Raw genomic sequence first — 19,204 nt, 5'->3', positions numbered from 1 at the left:
CAAGGTTATCAATCAATATTAGAACTCTGTGCTATTTTCAGAGCTCTTCAGGCTTGGTCTCTATTAAAGAGCGAACCGTATATTTGGTTTGAAACAGACAATGTCACAACAGTGGCATATGTCAATCATCAAAGGAGGACTCACAGTCCCCTAGCAATGAAAGAAGTATCTCTAATACGTTCGTGGGCGTAATCCAACTCTTGTCTTATCACTGTTATTCATATACCAAGTGTAGACAATTGGGAAGCGGATTATATCTGACTCTACATCTGGGGGAGTGATCTCTCAATCCAGATGTGTTCTATCAGATTGTGCAGATGTGGGGGTCTTCCAGACATAGAACTGATGGCCTCTCATATAAACAGGAAACTTCCCAGATACCTCTCCAGGTCTAGGGATCCTCAGGCGGAATTGATGGATGCTCTAGCAGTTCCATGGTTTTACCAACCTGCTTACATTTTTCCACCTCTGGTTCTTCTTCCAAGAGTGATCTCAAAGATCATAATGGAACAATCTTATGCGTTTATGATAGCACCAGCATGGCTTCACAGTTTCTGGTATGCGGGCCTTGTTCGTATGTCCAGTTGCCAACCTTGGTCACTTCCTCTAAGACCAGACCTTCTGTCTCAAAGGCCCGTTTTTCCATCCGGATCTAAAATCTCTAAATTTGAAGGCATAGAAATTGAAAGCTTAGTCCTTTGTCATAGAGGTTTCTCTGACTCTGTGATTCACACCATGATACAGGCTCGTAAGCCCGTTTTTTGGAAAATATTTCACAAGGTTTGGAAAACCTATATTTCATGGTGTTCCACTCATAATTATTCTTTGTATTCTTTTAGAATTCCTAGGATTCTTCAGTTGGATAAAGGTTTGTCTGCCAATAATTTGAAATGACAAATCTCTGCTCTTTCTGTTTTATTTCACAGAAAGATTGCTAATCTTCCTTATGTTCACTGTTTTGTACAGGCTTTGACTCGTATCAAACATGATATTAAATCTATCTCTCCTCCTTAAATTTTAAATTTGGTATCAACGACTTTGCAGGCTTCTCCTTTTGAGCCTATGGGGACCATTTATCAAGCTCCGTATGGAGCTTGAGGGCCCGTGTTTCTGGCGAGCCTTCCGACTCTCCAGAAACACAAGTTATGGAGCAACAGTCTAAAGCAGGGGTCGCCAACCTTTCGGACCTCAGGGACCACTAAACTCACAATTTTGAATCCCATGGACCACTAACATGATTTTTTTTTAAAAGGTACAAACCTCTATGTGTGTGTGTGTGTGTGTATATGTATATGTGTATATATATATATATATATATATATATATATATATATATATATATATATATATATATATATATATATATATATATATATATATGTGTAAAACAAGTAGAATCCTGTGACTGAGTCCCAGGAAGCTAAGGGTCTATAAGCACTCCAGATAGGGACAATAGAATGTGATCCCTAATAAGTGTATAAGTAATAGAATATTACTTCTATAAATGCCAATAGCTGCTGCTGAACCTAAAAGCGAAGAGGGACTCCCTATATTCCTCCTTCTAAAATTAAAAATCAAAAAAGGAATAAAAGGTTAGCGCTGCAAAGCATAAAATATAAAAAAAAACAATGCAAGATAAATATATTAGGTATAAAAAATGAAAAATAGTAGAAATAATCATAAAAACAAAATAAATAAAGTCCATAAACACATAGGTAAAGCGATGAGTCAGGAGCAAAGTAGTGAATATTCCAAATGTTCCCAGGAAATCTTCAAATACAGTTCCCCCAAGGATGTAAACTTACTTGAAGAACCCTCCATCCATATGAGGTAAGTAAAGACGTAATCACCATCCAATCCCCCTGATTTCAGCAAGCCACTGCTTCCAGATGCAAGTCTCCAATAACTCCTGAAGTATCCGTAGTTAGAAACTTTCAGACCTCCTCTCCTCCAATGATAATAATAATGCTCGTGTCACTCTCTCCTCCTCCTGGAGGGAATCTCATCTTAAATTGCTATACATGACCTACTTTACCCCTGAAAAAGGATATAGATGTGGGAGTAATAGCTTTATTTCCTGCCCAAAATGCTCTCTCCCGACGGCAGACCTCCAGCACATGTTATGGGCCTGCCCAAAAATTAGAAATTTCTGGTTCAAGATTCAATTCTGGCTGAATAAAATATTAGCTCCTTTTCGTATAATTTTATCATTAAAAATAATAGTTTTTTTTATTTCATAATTCTAGCAATGACGAAGGAAATAATAAGAAAATTATCAATATGACTATATTGGCAGCTAGACATCTTATTTTTAGTAAATGGAAACAGAGCACAACTCCTAGCATAGCTGAAACTAAAAATTATTTAAAAAAACAATATATATTGGAACAAATTGATACAGACCCAGATAATGAGCGAGATATTAGAAAACTATTCTTAAAATGGTCACTGTTTATTAAAGATTTACCACCTAGTGAAGTTGAGTTCTGGATTTACCCCTTTAGGAACTCAGAACTGGTTATGTTGGGTATGTGGTAATAATAATAATTTTTTATTTTTTTTTCCTCTTCTTTTCATGCGTTAATAGAGGGACAGGGTGAGGGAGTAGATGGGGGGAAAATAGAAGGAGGAAAAAATCAGAAAAGAACTCCAATTCAGAATACGTAAAGTATAATCTATTGTTTTTTTTTCTTCTTTGTTTTGAGAATCAAATATGCCTGAGAATATAAGGCTCAAATTATCTTGTTTATTATGTATTTCTTAGCTTCTCATAATGTTTGTACCTGTTTTAAAGCATTGTGTTGAACGAAATTGTATTCTGGAAAGGATCTAAATAAAATATTGGGAAAAAAAATTACATGCCCTATTTAAACCATGAAATTTTAATGTTGTACTTGACTGTCCCTTTAAAATGGTGAGGCCAAATTCAAAATATGCCCACAGAGCACATTTTGCTTCCTCATCAGCACTGCAGTATATATTTTACAATATCCTTTTTTCAATGATTAAAATTAGTTGTTTCCTATCAGGGACTTCTTGGACAATCGTAGAGGCCCCGACCGCTGAGGACGGAATCATGCATGTGTCTGTTGGCGTGAACGTTGTATGGGCGGTGACCAAAGATAAAAAAGTAAGACTGATAATGTATCACATCCCTCAGAAGGCAAATTCCCCTGCAAATAAACTAATAATGTTATTATAATTTATAATAATTGTATTATTTTTTTCCTTTAAGTGGTTAGCGCAAATACTTTAAAAGGGATATAAAACTCTAAACAAATTCTGTTATGTATATGAAAGAGCTTTTTTTAAACATGTTAAAATATTTTTTGCATTTAAAAAGATCAAGTAAAGACTGATTATTTTAGTTTGAAGCTTAAAGGAAGTGCACATTTGTGTACAACTGGACCCTAGGGACTGATTTCTCACTGGCTAATAAGCAGAACTCCTGGTGCAGGGGCATTTGTTTTACAAAAAAACTGCAACATATTTTCAAATTCAACCAAGATGTATTTAATATTTCTATGGTTAACTATTTTATTCATACTCATTTGTACATCAATTACAAGGTTACAAAAATGACTTTTTACATTGTTAGGTGGCTTTATGTGATTGTTGGTTATTTCTGCAAACTAAGGCCTAGATTTAGAGTTCGGCGGTAGCCGTCAAAACCAGCGTTAGAGGCTCCTAACGCTGGTTTCTTACGCACTCCGGTATTTAGAGTTTATTTACCGCGACTCAAAATACACCTAACGCTCAACTTTCTACCGCCACCTCAGACCCAGTAGTAAACATATACCGCACAAAAAAACATCCACGAATCACAAAACAAATATTACACAAAGTACACTTACACTCATACAAACACAACACTATCTTTATTTTTCGGAATTGTTATTTTTTCTTTAAAATACAAAGGATTAAAGTTGCGAGATCTCGGGTGTTTGAAAAAAATCCACACAAATCCATTTTCCCATTGACTTACATGGACATACGGGAAAAGACCCTCATATACCTACATCTAACGAATAACATTATCACAAACATACACTCATCAATGCATACAAACAATATACACCACATTACATACACAAAATATTTATTTATTACAAAAAGAACACGATTTAGTTACTTTTTCACACAAGCTCATGACGTCACTCACTTTACGAGGAAAACCAGTCTTAGAAAAAAAAATATAGAAATCTTTGGAGCCTCCATTGACTTCTATTGGGAAGACGTGCTCGTGCACGCGAAACCCTCATTTCCCTAACGCACGCAAATAGCGTAGACGGAAAAACTCCAAATACCAGCGCTAGAAAATACATGCTTTTATGCGTTAGACCCAGCTATGATAAATAGATCAAGAAATGACTATTTCCCTATGGTGGATTTATGTTTTTTAATATTAAATATTCACCACACCATAAATATTTTTAACACTTTTAGATTACATCAACTACAAATCCCCATCACTAGTAACACATTATTATTTCAATAAAATTACATTTACAATTAAAATAAAATTCAATACACATTTCTGGATTCACAAACACTACACAATGGGAAACATCTCTCATTTACCTTTATTATTGCATTTCTGTTATTCAACTCATATGCTTGCAGCAACTGCATATCTACATAGGCTTAACACATGATCACTCATGGATGCACATACATTACTTTTAACATTCACTCATACATGTGCATTCAAATGATGGGGGACAAACACATTACATTCTCTCGAGGAATCACAAAACACAACATATGGATTTTACTGTACTTTTAACATCATGATTCCATCACCAGAAACCATTAGGAATTACCTACAACAAGAACATCATTACACCAGATTACAGATGTCACTTTATGGGAAGGAACAACAATGCCAGACCGCTATATAGAAGTCAGCATATGTGGGACACAATCACAATATATACGTACATGTACATAACACGCATCACCCATCACGCAACCACAAAGCACACATTTAGATTTTATTCAGCACACAATAACAATGTAGCACAATACAACAACACAATGAGGATTTCACAACTACATAGGCAGGTTAATAATATCATGACGTCATTACAAGATTCAACCATACACATCACAGATTCACCACTGTACCGCCCCTTTAGGAACTTTAACACTCAATACTACAATACAACATATACGTAAAACACACTTTTGAACAGCATTATTATGGAGATTTCAATGGGACAATTCAGAAATATTGTCAGATCGCACATCAATTATATATATAATACTACAGATGGCAGCCGGAAGTTATTCAGTATTCGTGCAATTTTTATGGGACGCATACAATATCGTCAGATCGAAAATCACTTATATATATAATACTACAGATGACAGACGGGAAGTTCGGAATTATTATTGCGATTTTAAAGGGACGCGTACAATATTCACATCTCGGCAATCACTTATATATACAATACTACAGATGACAGCCGGAAGTTATTCAGTATTAGTGCCATTTGAAAGGGACGCGTACAATATTGACATCTCGGCAATCACTTATATATACAATACTACAGATGACAGCCGGAAGTTATTCAGTATTAGTGCCATTTGAAAGGGACGCATACAATATTGACAGCTCGGCAATCACTTATATATACAATACTACAGATGGCAGACGGGAATTTCGGAATTATTATTGCGATTTGAAAGGGACGCGTACAATATATTACAGCTCGGCAATCACTTATATATACAATACTACAGATGGCAGACGGGAAGTTCGGAATTATTATTGCGATTTTAAAGGGACGCGTACAATATTGACAGCTCGGCAATCACTTATATATATAATACTACAGATGGCAGACGGGAAGTTCGGAATTATTATTGCGATTTTAAAGGGACGCATACAATATTGACAGCTCGGCAATAACTTATATATACAATCCTACAGATGGCAGATGTTCCTTTATCATTTACAAACAATATTGCAGCAACATTGATCGATCACATTCGATGCACATTATACACAACTATGCACTTTCATTCATGTTAGCCTGGACGTGTGCTTGTTACTATAACATCGCGTTTAGGAAATATTGATTACGCATATGAACAAACATTACAAACATGCACTGTATGTGTGATATTTGACACTTTCACATTGAGAATCATTGTTTGAAACTAACATTTCAGCAAACAACAAATAAACGCCCACTGTGAAAGCATTCGCGCCGCTCACATACAAACAGGTGAATACAATCAGCAATCATTACAAACTCACTACCATTGGACTAATTGTACTATAAATCCCCCAAACAACATGGCCAATGCATCACTTGTGATCCACATCAGATCAAGTGCTTACCTTGTTACGCTGTTTTGAAAGATGGATGACGATGACATGGTAGACGCTGCTGGTGGTGCTATTGGCGAACTAGCTGTTGGTCGAATCAGGCAGCCTCGGCGGCTCAGACCGAGACGAAGGGGTCGTCTGGTTCGAGGTCCTCGTGTCTACAGGGTGAGACCCACCTTGGAAAACATGAGTGACTTTGAGGTTTTTGATAAGTATCGGCTCGATCGCGAACAGCTCATTGGCCTTTACGAGCTTCTTAAACCTCATTTGGAGCCACGTATACAAATAAGGACTGCTGTTCCCCCCATGAGTAAGATGCTAAGCTGTCTATACGTCCTGGCCTCCGGGAGTTTTCAATCCGGAGAACTGTACATGCATGGCCTGGCTCAAGGTACATTCTCTGGGGTGTTTGATAACTTTCTGAACGCCATGGTACGTATCAGTAAGCAATACATAGGATTCCCACAGAATGATGGTGATTGGAGGCGCCTGAAGCGGGAATTCTTTGATATTGCTCAATTGCCCAATGTCTTGGGAGCCATTGATTGTACCCACATTGCGCTGCGTGCTCCAATTGATGACTTGCCCTTCAGAAATCGCAAACATTTTCATAGCCTCAACGTGCAGTATGTTTGTGACGCACGGATGAGGATTATGCATGTGTATGCGAATTTTGGAGGTGCTTGTCATGATGCCCGCATCCTCTCTCTGTCGTCCCTGTGGAGACAGTTTGAGGAAAGACAAATGCCCCCTGGTTATCTCGTTGGTGAGTATTTGTGCACAACATGGTTAATTATTTTGACAATTGCCCCTGTATTTTTTAACTGTTAGCGTCATGTTCAGCTATAGGATTAAATTTAACCATTTGTTATTTACCGACGCTAATGTCTATTTTTATTGAAATGCAGATATGTAGCATGTCTTACCTTAAGTGTTCAGATAGAGAATGCAATGTAAACATGTAGTTAGCATTTTACACAAGGTTTGTTTTAGGAGAAATACGCATATGTAGCATGTCTTAGATGAAATGGCAATATATTATCTCATGCAATTTAACCCTGTCATTGTCTTTTTCTGCTAATGTCTATTTTTATTGAAATGCAGATATGTAGCATGTCTTACCTTAAGTGTTCATATAGAGAATGCAATGTAAACATGTAGTTAGCATTTTACACAAGGTTTGGTTTAGGAGAAATACGCATATGTAGCATGTCTTAGATGAAATGGCAAGATATTATCTCATGCAATTTAACCCTGTCATTGTATTTTTCTGCTAATGTCTATTTTTATTGAAAAGCAGATATGTAGCATGTCTTACCTTAAGTGTTCATATAGAGAATGCAATGTAAACATGTAGTTAGCATTTTACACAAGGTTTGGTTTAGGAGAAATACGCATATGTAGCATGTCTTAGATGAAATGGCAATATATTATCTCATGCAATTTAACCCTGTCATTGTCTTTTTCTGCTAATGTCTATTTTTATTGAAAAGCAGATATGTAGCATGTCTTACCTTAAGTGTTCATATAGAGAATGCAATGTAAACATGTAGTTAGCATTTTACACAAGGTTTGGTTTAGGAGAAATACGCATATGTAGCATGTCTTAGATGAAATGGCAATATATTATCTCATGCAATTTAACCCTGTCATTGTCTTTTTCTGCTAATGTCTATTTTTATTGAAATGCAGATATGTAGCATGTCTTACCTTAAGTGTTCATATAGAGAATGCAATGTAAACATGTAGTTAGCATTTTACACAAGGTTTGGTTTAGGAGAAATACGCATATGTAGCATGTCTTAGATGAAATGGCAAGATATTATCTCATTCAATTTAACCCTGTCATTGTCTATTTCTGCTAATGTCTAGTTTTATTGAAATGCAGATATGTAGCATGTCTTACCTTAAGTGTTCATATAGAGAATGCAATGTAAACATGTAGTTAGCATTTTACACAAGGTTTGGTTTAGGAGAAATACGCATATGTAGCATGTCTTCGATGAAATGGCTAGATACAGATTTAGATATAATTTTTTTTTTTTTTTTTATGTTTCTGACAACTTTTAATATGGATTATGGTTTTTAAAAAATATATTTATACAACAATATACTAGTTTAAGTATTCTGTTTGAATTATGTTCTGTTCTAAATTTATAGGTGATTCTGGGTACATGAGCCGGCCTTGGCTCATTACCCCCTTGCGTAGCCCAACTGATGTGTCTGAGGAGCGCTACAATAGGGCTCATAAGAGAACCAGGGCGGTGGTTGAAAGGATGTTCGGGCTCCTGAAGATGAGATTCAGGTGCCTGGACCGTTCTGGAGGAGCACTCCAGTACAACCCAAAGAAGGTGGCTAAGATCGTTGTAGCCTGTAGCGTCCTGCATAATATTGCACAGCGGGCTGGGATGCTGCAGGCCGTCCCGGTGGACAGAGACCTCCTCAGAGATGAGGAGGATGATCCTGTTCTAGAGGGGGAATTCCAGGACGAGGGACTTGATGTCAGAGCAGACGTCATCAACCGCCACTTTAGACGGTAAATAATAGAAGTTACACTGGAGTATTTTCAATAGATGTGAACTCTAGGGAAATGACAAGTAGAGAATTGTGCAAACATGTTAGTATTGATAAAATGTTATAATAATATTTATTTCTCATAATATAGGTGATGCTCTGGGCATTGGGTCCTATAGCGAGTCTTTGCCACCTGGTTTTTATAGAGGACATCAGATGGTAAGTAGAAATGTATGGACTGTTGCTGGCATGATTTGTACACAAATACATAATATGGCATAAATTTTTAAAAATATAACTTTGTTTACACATTACTTATGTACATAATCAGAAAGGGATACTCTAGAATGACTATGGTTCAATGTCACACAGAGGTTTGTTCTGCTCAATATGACTCATCTTCACACTTGATAGAAAATAACACAGGTTCATACACAGGCTTAGTAAGCTAGTGATAGATATTTATTATGAAATGGGGGGTGGGAGAGGGGTACAGAACTGATTCACACACTTGTATGAAATCTTTATATATAATTTCTTACATTAGGGAGATGACTTAATATAAAGACTGAAAGGGAACAATTTGAAGCCTGACAGTGAAGATTTCCAAGACTGACAGTGGGGAAAAAGCCAAGATTGAAATTGAAGTATACCAATGGGATCATGTCTGGCATATTTAAATTCTGCTGACCTTGAAAACCATACAAAGACATGTTCACATGGTAAGTGCAAACTATTTGATAGAATAAGGCTGTGGAGACATCCTATTGGAGACACTTAGATGATTTTCTATTTTGTAGATGGTATTTCCCAGTCCTCTATTTAATGAACTGATGAATAAGACACCTATTGAAGATCAACTGTTTACCCCTGAATTGACATTCAAAGACCATGCATTGTCCAGGTTGGTGTACCAATGCATGCTAGTGAAGACTGTAGAATATTAGTAGCTTACATACATTAGTCATATTTAGTTCTTAATTAGATATTTAGGGATCACAATCAGACACTTAGATGATTTTACTTTTTTAGATGGTATTTCCCAGTCCTCTATTTAATGAACTGATGAATAAGACACCTATTGAAGATCAACTGTTTACCCCTGAATTGACATTCAAAGACCATGCATTGTCCAGGTTGGTGTACCAATGCATGCTAGTGAAGACTGTAGAATATTAGTAGCTTACATACATTAGTCATATTTAGTTCTTAATTAGATATTTAGGGATCACAATCAGACACTTAGATGATTTTACTTTTTTAGATGGTATTTCCCAGTCCTCTATTTAATGAACTGATGAATAAGACACCTATTGAAGATCAACTGTTTACCCCTGAATTGACATTCAAAGACCATGCATTGTCCAGGTTGGTGTACCAATGCATGCTAGTGAAGACTGTAGAATATTAGTAGCTTACATACATTAGTCATATTTAGTTCTTAATTAGATATTTAGGGATCACAATCAGAAAAAGGAATACATATTATAGTTGATATAGAGGTATTTGAATGGACATGAAATATTACATTTATGTTCAGCATACATATATTGTTTACATGTGATATACATTATTATGTATAAATTTAATTTTTGAAATTTAAATATTATTTTTAATCAACAATATAATGGTGTATGTATTTCATTAATTTAAAAAGAATGTAATGATTATCTTTAAAAAATGTTGATCAAAGTTAGAGCATAGACACCATATGATTTTAAATGTATTTTATGAATATTTTACAACGTGTGTATTAACTTTGTTCCATTTTTATTATTTGTCATTTCAGATTGGCATCTGATGACTTCATGGAATATTTATTTATTTTCTATTAAATATATATTTTTTTTTTAGCAGATTCTAATATATATCAATATAATCTGTAAATAAATAAAACTTGGACTCCCATGACTGGTAGTTGGCTATTTGACAAGCACATGCATAAGAGAAAATAATGCATTAATAGTAGAAAATAAAATTCTTCAGAGAATATTAAAAGATATATTTTAACATTAATTGGGGAGTCATATTCTTCAATGCTTTTATATTGAAAAAGTATATATTAAAAATATTTAGGATATGTATTAATATTATGATTGTTTTAACATTTAATAAGGTGAAGTGGTTCAATTACATGAAAGTGACAGTGTTGTTGAATGTAAAAAGAATTGTATAAGATCATGTATCTTCCTTAGGTATCTCAAAACATTATTAGAAAATATTTTACAATTATTACATTTATAAATGGTAGGTCATTTAACTTTATAATATTTAATAATTAGTTATTGGATGCCAGGTTAATCTATGTAATTTTCTAGTGGAGTCATTTAACTATACTTAGTAATATTATGTATTTATTACAATCTTACCTCTTGGGTTAGACATCAAATATCTATATAGAATGTAATTTCCCCTTTAGTTTATTTTGTCAATGTTAAATAAAAATACAATATGTTTGGGTCCTTAAAGGGGTCATTCAAAATGTATATTTTGTATACATTGTTACAAATATCATACAAGAATTTAAACATATTTAGAATGTACTATAGAATTACATTCAGTCTTTAAATATACTTGTTAAAATAAAAATAAATGCACATATCTTAGTGAATGATATAAGGCATCTATATGCAAACAACAATCAGCATCAAAATAGCCTATGTAGAGATGTATTTAATCCACGAATATATATAATTACAATATAATGATTGAATAACAAAACATATTAAGTTGGTCAAATATAAGATTATGATACAAAATGCATACATAACATATAGCTTAATGTCCCTCTACGCTGAAGGCTAAAAAATACCTCATTTAATAAATATATTTCAGTCAGTGTGTAAAACAATCTAGAAGTTAATCTAAATTTGCTTTACTCATATGTTAGACTCATTTAGCAAAAGGAAGGTGCCTAGGTTTATGATATATTAAGCATTATTGTGAAATGTTTATTTAAAGGGACATGAACTCAAAATATACTTAAAGGTAGCCATTTAAAAAAACAATGATTTATACATTCTGAATGAGTATTCTATTTTAATCAACTTTAAAACTTGTCTCATATTATGAATGCTCATTGTGATGTTGCTATCATTACTTTAGAAATAAGGCAGTAAATAGCTAATTTATTTGCTTCAGTACTCTGGACAGAACTTGATTGTTTGGAATAATTGATGCAACAATCGTCAAGGACAACCCAGGTTTTTATTAAACAATTGTCCGTAATATAAAATATCATTATTGATTGTCAAAGAAACATAACAAGATAACTTAACATTTGATAATCGTATTAAATAATAAAGTTGATTAACATTTAATGCTCAATCACCAATGGTAAATTTGTTTGGACAGTGTCCCTTTAAGAGCTTGAAATAGTGTATTTACTTCTCTTCCTATCTTGACATACTTTGCTTGAAAAGCATATCGAGATAGGCTCAGTAGATGAAGATTGGTGGATGCACAGAGATGCCTTATGTGATTGGCTCAACCATGTGCATTTAAATTTCTTATGTTGAGGATATATAAATACTAAGAGAAAATGATTTACATTTTAAAGTCTAAACAATCTTCTATCTCTACAGATCATTTGATACAATTGTTTGTAATGTCTCTTTAAAACTAAAGACGCCATTGCACAATAACATATATGAGCACTTCAGAGAAATACAAGCTCGAGGTTTATTTGCGAATAACAAAGCTGTAGTTTAACATTTATAAACAGATTATCAAAGTTACTGACATTCTTCCCGGAATTTTAACATTAATAAATATTGCGTGGGAAACGCATCTTCAAACACCAGATTAGCATATTTAAACATTAGTGTAATGTCACGCAATAGCACACAATCAATGTGCATTATAAATACATTTAATAGAGCAATGTCAATACTTCACAATCAATTTATTTAAAGAACAATAAAGACATACAATATTAAATGTGTATTTGTATTAAAGAAACAGACCGTTATTAAACCGAGAAATGTCTACAACATTAATAATGTGACAGGATGTGATTTTAAAGAGTATTTAATCATTAATATTTCACGGATCACGGATATTAAATCTGCGTCACACATATCCGCATGACAGGCCCATGAGTTACAAATAAGTCTACATGAAAAATGAAGTTACAGCACCACCAAGCGGTATGTGTAAGGATGTTACTAAGATATGAAACATTAAGGAACGGCCAATCAGAGTTCATCACACAAACACAACTTGAGTCAGGATGGTCTCACAGACATTATAACAATATTTCAAACTTTTATCCAATCAGATGTACAGATAAATTGTCCCATGGTGCATCTCATGTTTACTTCACCATATAAAAGTCCATTACACGTTGCCATCTTTGTCAGTTCTCTAATGCCTGCAGGCAGTCTTATATATTAATATTATTATAATATATTTAGTAGCCAACCGAGCAGGCATGTCAGTTCCCAGGTTCACCAAGGAGGAGAGCGCTGCACTGGTCCACGCCGTCAAGGACTTTTATCCCCAGCTGTTTGGGAACAAGAGGAGCTCGACAGATGCGCCTGTTAAGAAGGCCCTCTGGGAGTCTATCACCAATGCGGTTAGATTGGTGTGTGACGTCCAGAGGACCCAGGATCAGATCATGAGGAGATTCGGAGATATGAGGTTGCGTTTATCGAAAAAAGTCAACCTCATAAGGGACTGGGTACAAGCCCGTAAAAGAGGGGGCCAAAGAAAGGCCCCGCGGAAACTGTACCTACTCCCTTATGAGGTGACTTTATGCGAGCTCCTCAATCTCCGGGTCCCCAAAAGATTTAGATCCTCGCCATCCTCGGCCTCCTCTTCTTCCCTCCCAGCTGCGGGATCTGAAAGTCCTGACGCGGGGGACAGGGCAGATGCTTCTCCGTCCGGTGGCCTGGGAGGACCCGATAGAGAATCTGAACCAGGTAATTATCCAACTTCATATAATATTTATAATGTTAAAAATCCAAAATGTGTATTTAGTCAGATACTAAACCTATACAGATCTCACAACATACACTACATATGATGTTTAGATATCTGATTTTACATTAGTGATACATGAAATTGGAATGATGTTTATTGCGCTCTACAGAATATGCGTCACAGAGCGGAAATCTAATTTCGCATCCACGTTAACATGGGTTTGCGGAAAGTGGCATTGCTTTATACATGTTGGTCAAATGACGGATGCGTAATTCCGCTTGGAATCATTGCGCAATGATCGCGAAAATGGCATTTCTCATCCACGTTAACATGGGTTTGCGGAAAGTGGCATTGCTTTATACATGTTGGTCAAATGACGGATGCGTAATTCCGCTTGGAATCATTGCGCAATGATCGCGAAAATGGCATTTCTCATCCACGTTAACATGGGTTTGCGGAAAGTGGCATTGCTTTATACATGTTGGTCAAATGACGGATGCGTAATTCCGCTTGGAATCATTGCGCAATGATCGCGAAAATGGCATTACTCATCCACGTTAACATGGGTTTGCGGAAAGTGGCATTGCTTTATACATGTTGTTAAAAATTAAATGGAAAATCTTAGATTAGTGAAGAATACAGTATTCTTATTTTAAATATTATATCTAATAAAAAACGAATAATACTAATAAATTATAACATATGGCCATCAATTGATGATTATGTAATAACAAGCATATATTCTTAAAGATACAGTAAACAACACAACTGATTGAAAATAAGAGTCCAGGATATATTTATCATTCATTTAATTGCGGAAACTATTAACTCATGGGACTACCAAAGGATTAATATTTTTCTATTGATTTGTTATTAATGTAAATATTTTAAACATGGCATGATTAGTATTAATGATATGCAATCCTCATTTAATATATTACAGATATGGATGTGGCTGCTGGATCCTCAAGCCAGGGCTTGTCACAGTATGGTATGTCTCATTTTAATTGACATTTGTCTTAGAAACATGGAATGAACATTACATACTAAATACACATTGTTCTATATTTATATGTAATGTCTATTTAATAGATGAAAATTATATAATTATTCGGATATACTTAAATAACATATTTGATTTTAATTGCATGCTCAATACCATTCATTACATCAACATATGGAGTAGATAATTCATTAACAAACAACAACATTGTGGAATCTATTTAATTTTAGATTAAAGGGATACTGAACTACAATTATTAATATTGTCTTTCACATACAGTATGCAATATTAATAAACATAAAATATAATACTATCATCATATGTGACATATTCTATTGCTAAATGTATTTTAAAATAAATAAAGTACGTTTATGTGCATCTAAATATTTGTTGACCAACCTGGGTTTATATTGATGATTGGTGGATACCTTCAACAAACAATATTTATTGAATCCAATATTCCTTATCTGCCTTTAAGATTAATATCGAACAACATTTGAATTATAATAGGAGTCAATGTTAAATCATTTTTTACAGTTTGAACATAGAAATCAATTATTTAAATTAATCATGTCAGTGTCCCTTTAAGACAAAATAGATTCATTCATCATTACATTATTTTTATTAAAAACTATTGATATATAAATCTAATTATCTGTTGGAGTTACTTTATATATATCTGCATACTCTAACAGCACCATGATTACATATTTTATGTATTGTGATAAATATGTGTTGTGTCCTAAACAAGATTACTGTACATTGAAAAAATGGCTCGATGTGACACATGTTTGTTTAGATTTGTCAACAGATGCTCCTCAATATGTGGTTTGTGTGTATTCTTGTAACTTCTTAAGGACATATGACGGAATTATTCCGTCATAAAACAATTGAGCTAAGTGAAAGCTGTGTCCTTAAATGGTTAAGAACATTGATCATTGGGTATATTTAGATATGCAATAGCAGCATCTGAGATGAATTTGATGTCTAATGTAGTCTGACATTAAACATATGTTGAATACAGATATGTTTACAGAATCCCCTTGATTCAATCAAGCATTTTCTGGTGTAATGACTGCTCTATTCTTCACATTTTAAAGTTGATTAATGTTAAAATTCTAGACAGATGTGATTTAGTGATATCCAAAATGTGTTTAATAATATATATCTATATCATTCATAGAGAGAGTTGGTGTGGGGAGCCCACAGGAATCCAGCAGTGACATAGAGCCGCCTTTGCGGTCTCCTGGTAAGTCCATTGACTCATTTATATGTAATTGAAGGTGTATTGCTAATCAATATTATGATCATGATTCCGATGAAGCATAACATTATAAAAAATCATAGAATTTATCTTCTGATTATATATTTATTTTTTATATTGAGCGATTAATAATTTCTACTTTATTATTCTACACATTTGTTATTCATAAGATGTCTAACATATGTTTTTTTAAATTTTTTTTTTTTAACAACAGTCATCAAGTGATACACACATGAGAAATCTTAAATGTTCTATGTACTATGCTTTTATGAATTTAACATTAAGACAAACAATACATTAATATTCTGATTTATTGACAATAACAAATCTATTGTCATTTGTATGCTCCATCAAAATGATGTAAATCATAACTTTGTGTGTGTATATCTTTAATGCAACATTGATGTGCGTATTTGAGCAACAGTAACATATGTTATAATATCTGATCTTAAGGTGTACACAACATGTTATGTTTTACAGAGATTGATGTCACATGTGGGATGGAGGAGGAAGAGGCTGCCTTGGAGTCTGATGGTATGTGAAATATATCTATCATGTTTCCAACATGTTTCTTTTTTTGAAATCATTTTATTGAAGACATTCAAAGTCTACAGCTTTTTCCCTTTAAAAAGGAATATTATTTGTCTGTTCAAATACACTACTGCCCCCTTTCTATATCAGGCAGCATGAAAATCTGCTTGTATATATTTTTTTAAGAATATATAATTCATGCCATCATTATGTCACATGCATATTCCATGCCAAAACACAATAATAAGTTTCACATTGTACAGACAGTCATTGAGATTCATCTGAGTGCCTATATAGATACCATATCCTCATTTCAGAATAGTTTACAGATTCAAACACACTTCGAGGTATATTGAAAACATAATCAATTTTAAATGCGTTGATTTGATGTCAGGATGTATGAGATGTTAATATATTTATTTTACATTTTCAGATGGATCCACCACTTCTGGTCATCTGGATTCCGCCCCTGCCCAGTCACAGACCCCTCCCCGTGCACACACCCCTGACCATGGCCACACCTCTGCACACACCCAGAGCCCTTCCCATCACCAAACCCATGACCATGCCCCGACCACTGCCAGCCCTTCCCATATTTCATATCCTGTCCCTCCCAAAAAACGCCCATACACCCCCCTTCGCCGCTCTCCCCGTATTCTGGCCCGTACAGCTGCCCAGACCCAAACTCCCCACTCCCCAGCTGTACGGCCTACCCTGGAGCAGCAGCTCACCACTCCCCAAGCCATTCCCATCCCTCCCCGAGCCAATCCCATCCCTCCCCCCTGTTTAAACCTTCATTGTCCTGGGTGTCAGATTGTCCTTCCCAGGCACAGCTGTAAGTATCATTCTAAATACACTTTATAAGATACTTAAAGGTACAGTGAAGTTAAATTGGTTAAATTGTGATTCAAATCCAGCATGCAATGTTAAGCCAATGTATAATAGAATACTCTTATGAATTATTCGTCATTCTCTTGATATATTAATTGAAAACAACTTATTCCTATAATTAGTTTAAACAATAAAATAAATGTGGCCATCATTTCTTTATTGTTGGATGAATGTATCCATCAACCAGCATGCACAAACAAGGTTCATCAACAAATATTGGCTTCCATAAAAACCAACATTCTTGCATTCAAAATATAGCTTGACAATTAAAACATATAATGAATATGTGTAATTTCTAAAGATTTGTCATGTCATGCTCTATCTGAATCAGTCCATTAAATATTTAGGTTCAGTGTCCCTTTAATTGGATATCACTACATATACCAAACACCACTACTTGGATACAAAATTTTATGTCCAAATGTGGATACATTATCTCTTGTCTAACCCAGTGGGAATGTAATTTCTTCTGGTTGCTATGTTTACACAGCTTGTCCTCAATGCCAAAATGTTTAAGGATATGTGTGCCTACCACAGTCTAAATTGAATTTTTAAATTGCTAATGTAAGTACAATGTAAATCCTTTAACAAGATTTGATACACTCAAGCTGTATAAGTGGATCATCTAAAACCAATTAAAGGGTTCAACATGTTTGAGTAACATGAGCCTTTAATGATTTCTGTCTGTCTGAATAACCTAATTCATGTGTAAAGAATATATGAAAAATAATTGATGTAAATAATTATTTGTCTTTATGATGACAATGTATGTATTAAAATCTTTTATTCTGTTGTGTAATTATCCTTAATATTAATTTTTATTTTATTTTAGGCTGTGACTCAGCATGGCTCATGCTAGAAGGGATAGCAAGAGTAGAGCAGGCCGTGTTGAGGAACGCAGCTGTCCTGAGAGGGATGAACGACACCATGCAGGCCCAGCTCCGGGTTCAGGACTTGACTCTGCGTGAAATTATGCAATTACGTTCAAGGCCTGAATCTGGAGCTGGACATGCACAGGACAATGAAGAGGATGACCAGTAAGTGGAGGATCTGGATATGCTCCATGGTGGCAGATAATAATCCTCTGTCCACATGTTGAATTTGTATTTATATTGTTGCCATTTGGCCTTTTTATCAGTTTTTTGTTGTGCCTGTTGCACTCTTTTACCTTGTCATGTGTCTCCAATGAGGCTATGCTGGCCCTTGGCAACTCTCTTCATGGACTGTGATGCACTGTGTTACCTTGTCATGTGTCTCCAATGGGGCTATGCTGGCCCTTGGCAACTCTCTTCATGGACTGTGATGCACTGTGTTACCTTGTCATGTGTCTCCAATGAGGCTATGCTGGCCCTTGGCAACTCTCTTCATGGACTGTGATGCACTGTGTTACCTTGCCATGTGTCTCCAATGGGGCTATGCTGGCCCTTGGCAACTCTCTTCATGGACTGTGATGCACTGTGTTACCTTGTCATGTGTCTCCAATGGGGCTATGCTGGCCCTTGGCAACTCTCTTCATGGACTGTGATGCACTGTGTTACCTTGTCATGTGTCTCCAATGGGGCTATGCTGGCCCTTGGCAACTCTCTTCATGGACTGTGATGCACTGTGTTACCTTGTCATGTGTCTCCAATGGGGCTATGCTGGCCCTTGGCAACTCTCTTCATGGACTGTGATGCACTGTGTTACCTTGTCATGTGTCTCCAATGAGGCTATGCTGGCCCTTGGCAACTCTCTTCATGGA

The 19,204-nt window shown here is 35.1% G+C and overlaps 1 protein-coding gene across 2 annotated transcripts in view; it reads left to right on the top strand.

The window, feature by feature from the left end:
• The window catches only part of TECPR1 (tectonin beta-propeller repeat containing 1), a 219,312-nt gene that overhangs the window by 56,184 nt on the left and 143,924 nt on the right, over positions 1-19,204 (top strand). For both annotated transcript variants that reach the window (XM_053694717.1, XM_053694716.1), the window contains one exon: positions 3,030-3,130. In XM_053694717.1, coding sequence (XP_053550692.1) covers positions 3,030-3,130 — 101 coding nt within the window. The remainder of the gene's footprint in view (positions 1-3,029; positions 3,131-19,204) is intronic.

The sequence above is a fragment of the Bombina bombina genome, chromosome 11 (assembly GCF_027579735.1).
Source record: "Bombina bombina isolate aBomBom1 chromosome 11, aBomBom1.pri, whole genome shotgun sequence".
Taxonomy (NCBI): Eukaryota; Metazoa; Chordata; class Amphibia; order Anura; family Bombinatoridae; genus Bombina; species Bombina bombina.
Note: the sequence above shows the minus strand (reverse complement) of the source record. Positions and strands in the feature narration are given on the sequence as shown.